General features: G+C 36.9%; 1 protein-coding gene across 1 annotated transcript in view; it reads left to right on the top strand.

Annotated features, from left to right (window-relative positions):
• Positions 1–8,093: 8,093 nt before the first annotated feature.
• AGMO (alkylglycerol monooxygenase) overlaps positions 8,094–15,431 on the top strand; it is a 321,738-nt gene continuing 314,400 nt past the window's right edge. Inside the window, exons 1-2 of the mRNA XM_055141569.1 lie at positions 8,094–8,433; positions 9,790–9,920. Coding sequence (XP_054997544.1) covers positions 8,308–8,433; positions 9,790–9,920 — 257 coding nt within the window. The 5' untranslated portion in view covers positions 8,094–8,307. The remainder of the gene's footprint in view (positions 8,434–9,789; positions 9,921–15,431) is intronic.

Raw genomic sequence — 15,431 nt, forward strand, 5'->3', positions numbered from 1 at the left:
TGACAGTGATACAATGATCTAGGTCCATAACTTGTTTATCACGTAACATATAATATCCTGCTTATTTCAATAGTCATATTTATCACAATGAATCATACTTTGGAATTAAGTTATGCTTAATTATGAGAAATAAGCAAGATACTTAGGAGTGTCCCTCTTTGGTATAATGACTTCATGGTGGAGAAAATTGTTTCTGTCTATTCTATGTTGTGCCTTAGGCATAAGGTGCAACAATCAGACTTGTTGACAGATGGATTCCCATTGGGCTTTGCAGTATTGAACCACATTACAAACTCCTATTTCCTTCATCCACCATTATCCCTTCACTCAATACTATGCTGGGCATTACTATGTGAACAACTACATTGACAAGGATAATGGCTGGCATCAGGAACTTTCATTCAGTAAACTGTCTAGGGTGCATGGAAGCCTGGTCAGGAAATAAGTAATTCGATAGCATGATAAATGCAAAAATGTCACAGTTAGAGTATCGAGGTCTGCCTGAATCAGTCCCTACTTACACCTGTTGGCCATACATTATATGTATAGGTGCCCATGGTTACCCTCAAAGGTGCCCTAGATTTGACAATAGATTGCTTGGTCTCTTAATATAAAACTTATAATCATTTTAGATATGGAAGTTTGAAGAAGGAAGTCGCAAAAACCTTACATACAGGACGTAAGATTTGAGACCTGAATTCCTGAAAAGAACTGAAAAAAGTGAGCATCGATTAGAGGGTAAAAGGACAAATGTTAACCAGACAAATAGACAAATGAAAGCATGGCCTGACGGGCAGTTGAGAAACTCTTCATAGGTGAAATAGAGTCAGTGATTAATTGAAGGATTTGTCCATGGTGGGAAGTGTAAGAAGAGTTAAAATTCCAGCTTGTCCTGAGAATGAAAAAGGATGAGATTCCTCAGTGTGACAGGGAACATACAGAAAAAAACAGGGCTTGGGATGACAGAGACATGAGAATAAATTTTGGCCAGGACAAGTAAAACCTTACTTTGCAAACAAAATATTCCTGGTAGAACACCTCATAAGCTTAAAAAAATACTCTTTTGATAGTCTGTGTTCTATAAGTCTGAACTTGGATTAATTTCAACATTGACTCAAAAATCAATCCTATAAAGAGTTTGTTACATACATCTTGACACTGATATGTGTGCATCACTTTGAGTGTCTCTTTTGGCAGTGCTACTGCTAAAATAACAATGAGATGGATTAGCTTGATGGGATTTTAAAGAAATAACTTCTGAAATACTATTTGTTTTTTATACTCTGAACTCAAGTATATGACATAAATTTCTTTAAAGATCATGTTCTACCTGATGTTTGCCTTCTAATTTGTGAAAAGGACTTTGGCCAAAAATAATAACATCTGATCTAAGAAAATAGAGGGATTGACTTACGTTTCATATGGTACTGTTTTCTGATGAAAAATATTAAAACAAAAAATCTAAAAATTCATAAAGACTATTAAAATATTGGTTATACATAGGTTCTTGGGGGAAAATGCCCTCAACATACATAGGAATAAAAATAATTCTTTGAGCTATGACAACAACATTCTGTACAAAGATACACACATTTATCTGTGAAAATAAAAAAAATCTGAGAAAGAAAATGAAAAAAATAAACCTTTCAATTATTTCTAAAATAAATTATACTAATATATAAATTGAAATATTTTAACTTTCTGTATGAGAACTACAAATATCTTTTATGAAAATAAAATAAATGAAATTGCATGGTTTTAAAATTTAAATGAGTATTACTTACACATATGTATATGATTATGGACCTCTCATTTCAGTGTGAGTATCAAATGGTTCACATATTTTGAAAGCAGATTGGCAGTTTACTCATAATAAAACATATACTTATTAAGCATTATATTAAATTAAGAATAGATCGTATTCTTTCAATTATTTCTAAAATAAAACTATACTAAAATAGAAGTTGCAATAGTTAACACTTTATGTATTTGAACTACAAATATATTTCATGAAAAATAAAATAAATGAAATTGGCATGGCTTTAAAATTAAAAATAAGCTTTGCTTATGCATATGAACATGATTTAAGAGTCTCTACATGAAGAGCCAGAACAATAGTACACTGCGTAGGGTTCTGCTTTGCGAGCTATTGGCCTGGGTTCATTCCTCAGCATCCACTATTGTCACCTGAATACCACCAGGAGTAATTCCTGAGTATACAGACAGGAGTAACCCCTGAGCACCACTGGAGTGGCCCCCAAAACACCAAGCAACAACAAAAAAGAGTCTGTACATAAAGTTTCCTGTAACTATTCTCAGCGCATTTCCTTTTCTTTCTTTTCAAAATCTCCTATTTTGAGATTTGAATTTAAGATTTCTATTCCCACTTACTGGAACCATGTCCACTTAGATGTCTACAGGCATCACATAGCATGTTTAAAGTCAAACCCTCACATTGTTTTGAGTATTAAATATGAAATCCATTGTCTCATGTACATACACCAGATTATGGAATTATTCATGGAACCTCACCCTATCAGGTAGTTTTACTATTAAAACTAGCCAGTTTTACAATTAAACTGAATTCATAATACGGGTAGGACGTTTGCCTTGCATGCAGCCGACCAGGGTTAAATTCCTCCGTCCCTCTTAGAGAGCCTGGCAAGCTACTGAGAGTATCCCACCCCCATGGCACAGCCTGGCAAGCTACCCATGGCGTATTAGATATGCCAAAACAGTAACAAGTCTCACAAAGAAGACAGTACTGGTGCCCACTTGAGCAAACCGATGAACAATGAGATGACAGTGCTACAGTGACAGTGCTACAGTGTCACTATAACTACTCTTGTGAATATGACCAATATGTATTTCATGGATTGTATCCTTTGTAAACATCTTTCCTGCTTTTACTCTCCCTCTCTGAAGTCTAATTTTTATGTGTAAATCATGGGATAGTACTAGATCAGATTATGTGACTATTTTTTTTAAACCATCTAAAAACCATCTAATGTTCTTTTGGTCTGTATTAGGGTACATTAGCTTTAAATAGTACCACTGTATCACTGTCACTGTCATCCCGTTGTTCATTGATTTACTCAAGTGAGTGTCAGTAATGTCTCCATTTGTCCCAGCCCTGAGATTTTAGCAGCCTTTCCTTACTCATCTTTCCCAATGATTGGAGGCTCTTTCAGGGTCAGGGGAATGAGACCTGTTATTGTTACTGTTTTTGTCATACTGAATATGCCACAAAGAGCTTGCCAGGCTCTGATGTGCAGGCGGTATACTCTCAATAGCTTGCCAGGCTCTCTGAGAGGTGTATATATATATATATATATATATATATATATATATTTCCCTCTATGATGATATGATGATGTGTCCAGAAATATGTTCATTCATGCGTGAGGCTTGGCCCGAGTGTGTGGAAAGCAGCCTGGAATGTGGTGTTAGTTGTGTAGTGGAGGTTGGCTACCAGGGCTGGGCCCCTTGGGGTGGGGAGGGCTCTCACCCAACCCTCTCTGGGGTGGCATGAGTGGAAACAGCCTGGCATGGAGTTGGGTAGCATGGTTATGGGAGCCTCTTTTTTTAAAATTTTTTATTAGAGAATCACTGTGATTTGCAGTTACAAACTTATGAACTTTTGTGTTTGCATTTCACTCATACAGTGATCATTTACCCATCCCTCCACCAGAACCCATTTTCCTCCACCAATCATCCCAATATCCCTCTCACCACCCCTACCCCATCCCCCACCACCCCACGCTGCCTCTGTGGCAGGGTATTGCCTTTTGTTCTCGCTCTTTTTGTGTGTTGTAGTTTGCAATAGAGGTATTAAGTGGCTTTCATGTTTGGTCTATAGTCTACTTTCAGCTCACATCTTTCAACCCGAATAGGTCCTCATTTTATGCTCCCTTCCAGGAAAAGCAGCCATGAGTTCTGGAGGGTGGCCAATGAGGACATTATCTGGTGTCAGCAGCAGGTAGTTTATGGGTGTGATCCCTGGGTCACCAAAGATTGGGCGAAGCAGGTAGAGGAACTCTGCTCCCAGGTCCCATTGAACCCAGAGTCCAAGATCACAAAGTTCTACTTTAAGTAGTTAACAACTCAAATATCAAATACATTGCAGGTTAAATTTTGTTTACGTAAAATATTCTCATCCATGAGTGATTCAGAAACCAAGACATCTTCCATTTTGAGGATTAGTCGTTCACCATGTGGCTGCCAAATTTTCTAGGGTTGGCTTAACATTACAGTCATTGTGAGTTCACAGATGTAAAATGATATCACTGAAAAAAAGTGTAAGTTATAAGATATATGTTAAGACATTAATGGAATTCTAAATGATTGGTGGTATTACTATTACATACTTCCCCCCCCTTAAACATGTTTTGCACTTTTCTACACTTCTATAGTAAGTGTATATATACATACCCATATATATAAAATCTTATAAATAAACTTTTTAAAATAGTGATATAGGAGAGGCTTTCAAGTCTAATTTCCTGAGTTAAAAAGTAAGTCAACATAAAACTATAGTTGGGTAGTAAAAAAAAAATTGAAAAAAATTAGTTAATAGTAAATTCAAATTAATATAAGTATCATTTTCCTAATTGGACAAAAAATATTAAAAGATGAATAGTTACTGCCTGGACAATGTCTCAGAAGACTGTAACATTTGCTTTTTTGTGGGGGAGCTCCTTGCAGGTATGGCCCCCTAAGACAATAAATGAAAAGATAGTAGCATATGTTATCAAGAGCAAGACTTTGAACTTGAACTTGGCAGCAATCATCAAAGTAAAAATTTTACATGTATTTACCAATGTTGAATTTATATTCAACCAGTGATTCTGGGGATCAGCCTGTCTATCTCTTGGTACGCAGGCCACATTCTGTCGTGCTCAGGGTATAATGGAGTGCTGGGGATCAAACTCAGGGCCTCTTGCATATATTCTGCCCTTTGGAGCTATCATCTAAGTCTTTATTCCTCTTGACTTTCACTTTGATGACAGACAAAAATGAAAATAGTATCAATTTTTTAATTTGTTTTTGCAACAACTGTTGTAGGGGCAATGACACACAGAGCATCGAGAATGGTACTCTTTTTTTTTTTCCTTTTTGGGTCATACCTAGCGATACACTGGGGTTACTGCTGGCTCTGAACTCAGGAATCACCCCTGGCAGTGGTAAGGGGAACCATATTGGATGCCGGGAATCGAGCCTGGGTCAGCTGCGTGCAAGGCAAACGCCCTACCCGCTGTGCTATTGCTTCAGCCCCAAGAATGGTACTCTTAAGCTCCCTGCCTGGCAACTCTATGGGCTATGTACTTATCATATCATTCTTGCTCTTGCTACAGCTTAATATAACTTTAGATTTCATGTGTTCTAGGTATGATTTAGTAGATTGATTCTGGAAATGGCGAAACATTTTTTATATAAATTTGCAGCACTTGATTTTTTTACCATAAGCTCTTTTGACAGAGAGTTCACAAGAACACTTTGTGTCAGATATTCGGAGAAATCTGTACTTAGTGGAAGGTTCTTCCTGATAATTTACTGACTCCAAGAAGGGAAGCTGCTATATTGATATTTCACATTCTTCTGGGGCCAGAAAGATTGTACAGCAGGGAAGGCTATTGCCTTGCATGTTGCCTGGGTTTGATCCCCGACAGCCTATATAGACCACTGTGCCTGCTATGAGTCAGCACAGCCAAATGCTTCAACACCCACCACCCCCAATAACCAAAATAACACATCTTCTCCGTTACAAATAGATCAAATAATAGATATATAATTAAATATACTGACATCATAATAATCAAATAATAGCAACTAATATTTACAGGAAAAAAATAAGTCTAGCAATGTAACCAATAAGGAAGCTGAAGGGAGACTGTGTATATGTGTGTATGTGTGTGTGGGGGGGGCTGTTAATCTTAATATATTTTCAATTACGATGCACTGGCTTTCTAGGACCAGGGAATGAGCCCACAGCCTGGAGTTTGGGCTTTGCCTTCAGATGTCTGTTAAGTAACTTCTACAACTTACAATTTGGTGAAAATATGACTTTTTTTTTTTTTGCTTTTTGGGTCACACCACCTGGCAATGCACAGGGGTTATTCCTGGCTCATGAACTCAGGAATCACTCCTGGCGGTGCTCAGGGGACCATATGGGATGTTGGGAATTGAACCCGGGTCGACAGCGTGCAAGGCAAACGCCCTACCCGCTGTGCTATCGCTCCAGCCCAAAAATATCACTTTTATTTGCACTGGAAACTCAAAAGTTCAAGTTTCTTGCTTTATTATAATATTCACTTTTATTACAGTGGTTTGGAATCCAACCCACATATCCAAGATATGACTATATACTGCTGTTTTATCTGGAATTTTCTACTATAATGTATTATATTTAAAATGACTTAAAAAAAAGTTACCAGGTGAAATACTTTGCCTAATGCCATAAAATTTAAACATATATGTATATATTTAATGGGAACTGTCTGAAAGTACAATCAGTTTGACAATATGATAACAGTTATTTTGCTTTGTTTTTGTTCTATACTGTGCCCAAACCTGTATTCAGGGTTGAAGCCAGAATTTGTTTTGAAAGTGAAATTTTATTCTAAAGAAATTATATATTAGTAAATAACCAGAATCTGGCTTCAGTGCTCTTGTATGAGCTTTGTCAGTTAGGAACACCAGCAAATATGAAATGCACATATATGCACATAGCATGAAAACTCATGAGTGTCTTCAGTCCACCAATGTGTTATGAGCTATGGTGTCTGTCTGGTTTTACAACTTTATTTCTGATTTTAAAATAGCCTCTTTTCAATACTCCATAAAAATTCAAATCATCAGTATTCAAATACCCACTTCCAAAGCATATATCAGATTTTTTTCATGATGAAGCATCATATCTATTGGATTCTATGCACATTTCTTGCTATCTGCAGAGCCAGGGATAGAACTCAGGTTTCAAGCATGCAAGACATACCTTACTGTTGAACCACATCCTTTACTATGAAACATGCATGTGTTTTCAAGTTACAATGGTGCTATTTTTGTTTAATTGTGCCATATTTATTTTTGGGGGGGGTATTGTAACGCCTGTAAGTATTGCACTTTAGTCCCATGTTTTTCACAATTTCCATGACTTATTTATGATTTTGCAAATCAAATTGATTTTTAGCATCATGTACTAAATAACAAAATGATTACACATATCCCAAACCATTAACATTGCCCATAGATAGCATGTTATTTGATGCTTATCTATAGTTTACATATAGGGACAACACTACATTAACATTTGAATTAGATATATGTACACATTTTACAAACTTAAAGTATACTTCAAAAAGATGAGGTGGAAAGTAAAGAATGGCCTTAGCTATCCTAAGTAGGTGAAGAACTGAAGCTGCTCTAGAAGTCACTTCACATTCACTGTAATAAAATCAAATGCGCATGCTCTTGTCTATCTAAAAGGCAGAATCAGCTATAGCTCTTCTTGGAAAACAGCGATAAGTATCTTGCTGGCTAGCGCGTTCTATGAAGAGCACAGATGTGAGTAGTCAACACCGCATTAAACAAAGTAGATTATGTAGTAAACCAAATGCTCCTCAACTGGATTGTAAGCACTCAGTTATTACCATGATTCAATAACGCACAGGCAGTATTCTCTATCACACTAGATTGCAGTACACTACCTTCAGCGTTTCTGGACTTTCCAATTTAATCCTACTGAGATTAGAACTCACTGTGCCTTCTGGGAAAATGACTCCCTGGAGCGACTAGGAGCCTGAACACGGCACGAATTTCAAAAGGTGGCAGAAAAGGGGATGTTTTTCAAGTGACTTCGGCCTTACCTTTCACCCACTTTTCAGAGTGAACTTTGACCTGTTACCCTTTTTTAATTTTTTAAATTTTCTCCTTTCCTAGGAGGTGCCACGGCGGGGGGAGGGGAGTTGAGGTGCTGGTTAGTTTTCCTTCTCCTAAGAGATAACTATCTCCATTTAACAGCCAAACTCCACAGTTTATCTGCAACTCAGGCTCCTGTCCTCACCTTCCCCTCCCACACTAGCTCTAGGCCAACACCCATTGAACTCTGGACCCCTTCCTGAGCCCCGTATTTCCCTGACACCGTCCACAGAATCAGCTGTTGGCTGCGCTCTCGCTGGAGCATTGTTCGTAGCTGTTCCCTGACAAAGGGCTTGTTCGCTGCAGCACATCTCGTCCTCTTTGTTCGGTCTCTGGCTTCAAGCACTGAATCACAAATATTCTCCAGCTGGGAATCAGACCAAACAAGAGATGAAGAACCCAGAAGCCCAACAGGATGTTTCCCTTTCCCAGGGAATTCGCATGATGTTTTACGTGATGAGGCCCAATGAAACATCATTCCAAACCCTTGAAGAAGTGCCTGATTATGTTAAAAAGGTGAGACTCTCTGGGAAGAGCCTACTTTTGCTCTTTTAGTAAATTAGAGAAAAGAAATAACCGGGGTTTTGTTCATTTTCATTCTTCAAATTGTAGTGTTTTAATGAAAAAGGAATAGTTTCATAAAGGCATGAAACAAAAGTAGAATCGCTCCGTGAATTAAATTTGTGTCTAATGTTGTTAATCAAGGACTTTTATTAAACTCTCTGTCCCTGATAAGTAACCACAGAATGTGATTAAAGTTTTAAAAGTATTCCTGGACACAGTGACATTGTAACTTTCTCCATTAGAAGCCCTACACCAGATGATCAGATGCCATGCATATACTTTGCAGTAATCTTGTTTTTAAAGGGTAAACTTTTCTGCCACCTCCCAGGAAACTATTTCCTCTTTAATTTGGTAGAGTGATTCTGCAGAATGGATACACAGCGAACTGAGTCCAACTGTGACTTCCTAAATTTGAACTTGAACCAAGTTTTCTTTGAAACTCTGAAGTGTTCAGCGGCACTTTTCACTTTGGGTTTCTGGCTCTGATTGAAAGTGGAAATATCCAGAATTAGAACTTGAGTACTGAAATTCTCCACCCTTTTAAAATTGTTCCGACAACACTGTCTAGTTCAGACCAGAAATAGAAAAAAAAATGGCATAAGGGAGTATGTTCTGACAATTTTGTTTAGGAAACTTTAAAACTCATTATTAACTTCCAAATGAGGAAAAATCACAGTAAGGATTTTATATTACTCCTCTCTGATAGTTTAAGAAAGATATGATATTTATAGCTTCATAAATCATGTTTGATATTTGATCAACAGTGAAAACTTGAAACAAAATTGAAGATGAATTGAAGATAAATTAATGAAACTTGAATGGTATTTAGAACAAATATATGAGATTATCACATTTTCTAAAATAACCTTCAATATTTTATCATCCCTACTGCTTCAATTTTATCATTCTTGCAATTATCATAGGAAAGAAAGCCCTTTAATGTGGTCCAAACCTAGTCATACGTAGATTTCTGGTTATTGGATCTTATTTTAAACATATTCTATAGATCTAGCTTCGAACACATTCTTTCCAATGGTATTTTTTGGCACAATTTTCATGGCTACAGCTATGATTACATTAAATTTCCTAATTTGACGATAAAATTTAAACACCTGCTTAGTGTATGTCCAAAATAATTGAATTTCTCTGTCTGTTGGAAGGAAATTATTCTCTAGGATATGTGTATATACCTTCTCCTGCTATGAAATGTCACACTGGGGCTTCTACTTTCTGAATGACTAATCAGGAAATGTGAGAGAATTTCATACCGAGCACAATAGCATCTTTTTTCTGTAATTTCCTTTCCAGGCAACACCATTTTTCATTTCCTTAATGCTGCTTGAACTGGTTGTCAGTTGGATTCGAAAAGGAAAGCCATCAGGTCGTTTAGATGATGCATTAACATCAATATCAGCTGGTGTTTTTTCTCGGATTCCAAGGTGAGTTAGTTAGTTGGTTAGCAACATTGAGGGAATAGACTGAGATCCTCTCTACATAGGTGAAAAGGAACCTTTTCACATTTGTGCACATTTCATATAATAGGGAATTCACCTACTTTCACATATATTCCTAAATAATGTCATTATTTAAAACTAAGAGTTTTTCTCAAGAGGTTTTTTTTTTTTTTTTTTGCGGGGGAGGGTGTCTAGGTTTGGGACACACCTGTTGATGCTCAGGGATTACTTCTTAAACCGCACACAGAAATGACTCCTGGTTTTGCACAAGGGTACCATGTGGGATGCCAGTTGAAACCCACTTGGCTGTGAGCAAAGGAAGTGTCCTTTCTACTATACTATGCCTCTAGCTTCCCAGGAGGTATTTTATTTACTTTTATTTTGGTGGGGGGGCTGGGCATGCCTGCTGATGCTCAGGGCTCACTACTGGTTCTGTAACTCAGGTATCACACACTCCTGGTGACACGCAGGGGACCTTAATGGGTGCCACAGCTTGAACCTGGGTCAGTTCAAGGCAAATGCTCTACCAGTTTGCTAATACTATTACTCTGGCCAATTTTATTTTCATTTTAAAAATATTTCTCAAAACACTATTTCTTTGATAACTAAAATTATTGTTGCTTCCTTAAATCTTGTGTCCTGAGTTCATTGCTTGTCTTACCCTAGTCTGAGCTCTTTGTTATGGTCTAGTAACCTTTGGGGAAAACTAGTTGTTTCTGGCAAATTCATAACGATCTGGGATTTAGATGCCTCCTGGTCTCAGAGTCACCCAAAGTTGAATTACTACATTGGTCCTCAGAAGTATTCTTGTCTCATTTGTAGCAAAAAATGTTGTGTAAAGTCATTATGGTAGAAATTCTTCACAGGTTTCTGTACTGCCTGAGGATACTGTAGAAATGCTTTTAATGTTAAGTCTTGCTTTTAGGTTTTTCCACTCTCCTTTCCCCTTTGCAATATTTGTTTCTTCCATCTTTTTTTGTTACATGCAATAACTCAGCTGTCACAAGTGTTCCCTTCTGAAAAAAAAATTACCCATGAGCCAAGTCCAATTAAATGTTTTCTTCTTCTTTTTCTTTTTGGGCTCAAAGCAGTGCAGTTTCCAGCTACGTTTGGCCAACCTGGCCAGAGGTTTAATGGTTGCTGGATAGTGCAGCACTGTTCAGATCCAGTAGTGCTGTAGCCATATGAGTTATACCAGCGCTCCAGGGACTGTGGAGCTACACTGGTGTCTCTTGAGATGGGAAGCTGTGGTCCAAGCTATAGTACAGTGGCTAGCTGCTTGCCTTGAATGCAAAGTTCCAGGTTTGATTCCCTGTATTACACAGGGTTCCCTGAACTTGCTAGGGGTGAACCCAGAGTGCTAGAGCTAGGATTAAGTCCTGAGCACCAACAAGTGTTGCCCCCAAACAAAATAAATTAAAAAGTAAAAACAAGAATGGGAGCTTAGAGTGAGGTGGTTGTGAAAGGACTCCAACTTGGGTTCTTGGGGCCATAGTTGATAGTATGAGAGATAGAACCTGCATTTGGCTAGCCATGGTTCAATGTCTGGCACCCTTATGGCCTCCCAAGCTCCCTTAGGAGTGATCAGAACCAGGACCAGAAGTCAGCCCTGAGCATCACAGGGTGTGGCCCAGAAAACAACAACACAAAACACCAATCGAACAAACAAAGGAAATTGGATTCTTTCCCAAGTTAAAGCATGCATCTCTGACTCTTGAGCTATCACTCTTCTCCCTCTGACTCGTTTATTTGTGTCTTTGTGTGTGGCAGGCATAGGTGGTGGTATATACAATAGTGCTATATGACTTATATGCTTAGGTATATATGACGTATAATTATATACAGTGTTTTATTTTTGGTGGTGCTCAGAGAACCCAGATCTTTGTTCCTATAGAGTATACGCTCCAGTTCTCTGAGCTATCTCCTGCCTACCATTAATTTCTTGTGTCAAACAAATTTTTCTCAGCATATTTAATTTTTAAATCTTTAGCACGACTTCATTGTTAGCCCTTGCAACCTTGAGCTTATCTGAGAAAAGGTATTTTCACAGTGTCTTTATTCCTACCCTCTTCCTCCATATCTTTCCTGCTAATTTGCATTCGACCGGATAGTCAGTGACATACCTTATTCACAATTTCATCTCCAGTTTACTTCTCAGAAAGAGTATTTTATAATGCTTGTAGAGGAGAAGCAAAGGTGTGGCATTTTCTTCAGTATGTAAGGATTTACCAGAGAGGCAGAGGATGAGACAAGGTTTCCTTAGCGTCTGTGCATTTTATTGTTGGTGAATGTTCTCATTCCTGCTTCCCACCCATTGCTTCTGTTACCGTTTTAAGAGTTTTACTTCTGACCAGGGCTCATGGCTTTGGAATGTTTCTATAAAACACCCTGTTGGAAACTAAGTTGAATTTAAAAAAGTGAAATAAAAAGTTAAAGATATCCAAGAAAAGGGTAAACAATTATATAATCTTAGAACATTATTATATAGGAAGTAAACCTAACAGTAAAATTCTTTTCTTAAAAGTTACTTTGTGAAAAAGAGACTGAGTCAGGCAACAGGTAGGATGCTTGCCTTGCACAAGGCCAGTAGGGTTCTATTCCTGGCATTCCTTCCTGTCTCCAAATTGACCCAGAGTAACTGAGCACAGTGCCAGAAGTAACCTCTGGAGCACCACCAGGTGTGCCCCCCCCAAACAAGCAAACAAACACTAAAATATAAAAGAGCCTCTTGGTTTGATTCCTAGGACTTTTAAAAACAAAAGAGTTAATAGGTGTAAGATAATTGTGATAGTAAAAATAACAATTAGCTATCTCATATTGAAAAATGAAATGCGTGGTAGGACACTGCAGTTAGAATCAAAGGATGATAATATGACAAATTATTTGCAGTTAATTATCATTATATTTTCAATGATAATTCAGTCACATATGATTTTCTCTATTTCATGTCTCTCTTAAGCAAGTGAGAATCACAAAAGCATACATTCAACTTACTCAAGGAATAAAACTTATTATTGAAAAAAATCGCTTATTGTAGTTCAACCTGAAAAAGTATATAGTTTTTGTGAATTCAAATGATAGATGAAAGAGGAAAATAATTTGATAACTGAGAAATACCACAGGTGTAATTAGGAAACGCATTTTGCTGTGTTGGACAGGATTTATTAAGAATTCAGTGAGACATCAATTTAAGTTCTTGTTTGAGCATTTCTTTTTTTTTTTTTTTATTTTTTTTTTTAGTTTATTTTTAATTAGAGAGTCATCGTGAGGGTACAGTTACAGATCCATACATTTCACAAGTGAATTAAATTGTTCTCTTAGTACAATATTATAATTCGTATAAATATAAACTCTAACTTAAAAACACATTTCTGGTCAGCTGTATTATAAAAATTGCCGAATTAATTATAAAAGAATATGCATGAATCAGCTACACATTTTTTTCTTAAAACAAACACTAAAACCCTCCTCTCCAAAGACAAGAAAGATGGGGTAGGGCGGGATCAAACAGAAATTAAGAGAAGTAGAAGGAAAGAACTAAACAAAACAGTCCTTCAGGATAGGACATGCAGATCTTTTCATTTTCATTCAGCCACTGAGAACACTCTTGAAATGCACACTAGTTAATTCTGGTGCCCTGGGAAAGAAAGGTAAAAGGTTATGAACTTTACAGCATGTTTTTCTATGAGTTCATTTTGAATTTTTGAATAACAATAACAATTATGTTCTTAAAGCGTGAACAACAATTCTAAGTGATGAGATGAGGTTCATTTTGTGACATATTACAAAGGATTTTATCTCCTAACCTTTCCTGTGAAAGATCAGCAGAGTAGTCTTGGAAAATAAAATTTTTTAATATTTGATTTTTTTTCTATTCAAATAACTCCTCCCCCCCCAAAAAAAAAAACACAAACCAGATAGATATAAGCAGGCAGAGAAAGCTGATCCTTAAGATCCACTTCACTCAGTCCTCTGTTCACAGAAGATGAGAAGGGGTGGGGGTGGGGGTGGGGGAAGCACTGTACAGAAACTCTAAAAGCAATATTTCAGTTGAAGCCACGGCACCAAAGGGAAATCGTTATGCAAATCAGTAAGAGCTGAGGATTAGATTAACACGGCACCAACTGTATCCTTTCTGCAGGACTATTTCATTTTCAGTTCAACTGACGGTGACTTGCCACATCCTGAAGATGTGTGATTTTGAGGGAAAAAATGGTAGTATTTACCTCTTATTAATCTTTTGCACAGAATTAAGCTTAGGGCAATAGTTCCAAATAGACATGTGGCCTCTGACATTAGAAGTTGTAGAAATAAAGTGAAACCCTGAACATGCTTTTCTGCTTTGCCACTCATGCATAGGAAAAGCTTTCACAAAGAAAAACATTTATCTGAGTATCTCAATTTCATTATTACAGAACATTTGAGCTAACGAAATATTAGTAGCATACTTACCATACTGATAGAAAAGATCTGAAAGGTCTTTATGGAAGAAAAATACAAATGTAGACAAGCTCATATCTTGTTTACAAGTCTGGTGGACAGACTGTGATGTGCAATAAAAGTCTGTCTGTCCTGAGAACCATACTTTGGGCCAGCTTGCATCTGTTTTGCGTCTCTGGAATCTAGTAGGCTGACTTCAAGTCAGAAATTAGTACTGAAGTGATTGACAGTTATTTCTCTTTGTCACAGTAAAACAGGTTATTATGTTCAGGGAACATGCTTTTCTTTCAATGACTTGCTTATGTTATGTAGCAGTGAAAAAATTAAAATTAATCAAACCTATACCAAAAACTTCTTAAATATCCTGCTACTGACTTAAATGCTAACGAGTGAAAAATAATCACATCTTTTTCCCCCTGCCTGTATAAGCAGAACTCAATTTCCAATCCTTCATTAAAAAACCAGGACCTCAATTTGTTACTTCCTTCCAATGTTTCTGCTTCCATAAATTGCATCCTCCCCAGAGAAATTTTTTTCCTGATATAAATATCTACAGTATGCTTGTTTTTAATGGGTTCATTTATTCTGTTGAAACAGCAGATTATAAATCAACTTGAAATAGGTTGGAGGAATAATTTAAGTAGGTAAATTTTCAAATAAGTTGAGGACACTCCACTTTTAATATACATGGGTCACTGCCAATTTTTACTATGGAGTTAGTTCCGCTATGTTCAAACCCATGTATGCGGAGATTCAGTGGTCACGACTGGATGGAATTTTCCATTTCTGACGAGAAAGTTTCAATTCAATCCAAAAAAGAAATTAAAGAGGAGGAAATTAAACTTCTTTGAAACACTTTGACTCCTTGGGATGCAAAAGAATGGGAAAGTGTATACTTATTTTTATATCAGACTTTAGTCTCATAAGCAGTACTGCTTTCATTACCATCAGCTCTATAACAAATAACTTTCTGTCATTCAAATAATTTTTATAAGTTGCTATTAATTATCTAAAATAAGATATAAATGTATTTATGATTATTATTAGTATCTATAA

The sequence above is a fragment of the Sorex araneus genome, chromosome 1 (genome assembly GCF_027595985.1).
Source record: "Sorex araneus isolate mSorAra2 chromosome 1, mSorAra2.pri, whole genome shotgun sequence".
NCBI classification, from domain to species: domain Eukaryota; kingdom Metazoa; phylum Chordata; class Mammalia; order Eulipotyphla; family Soricidae; genus Sorex; species Sorex araneus.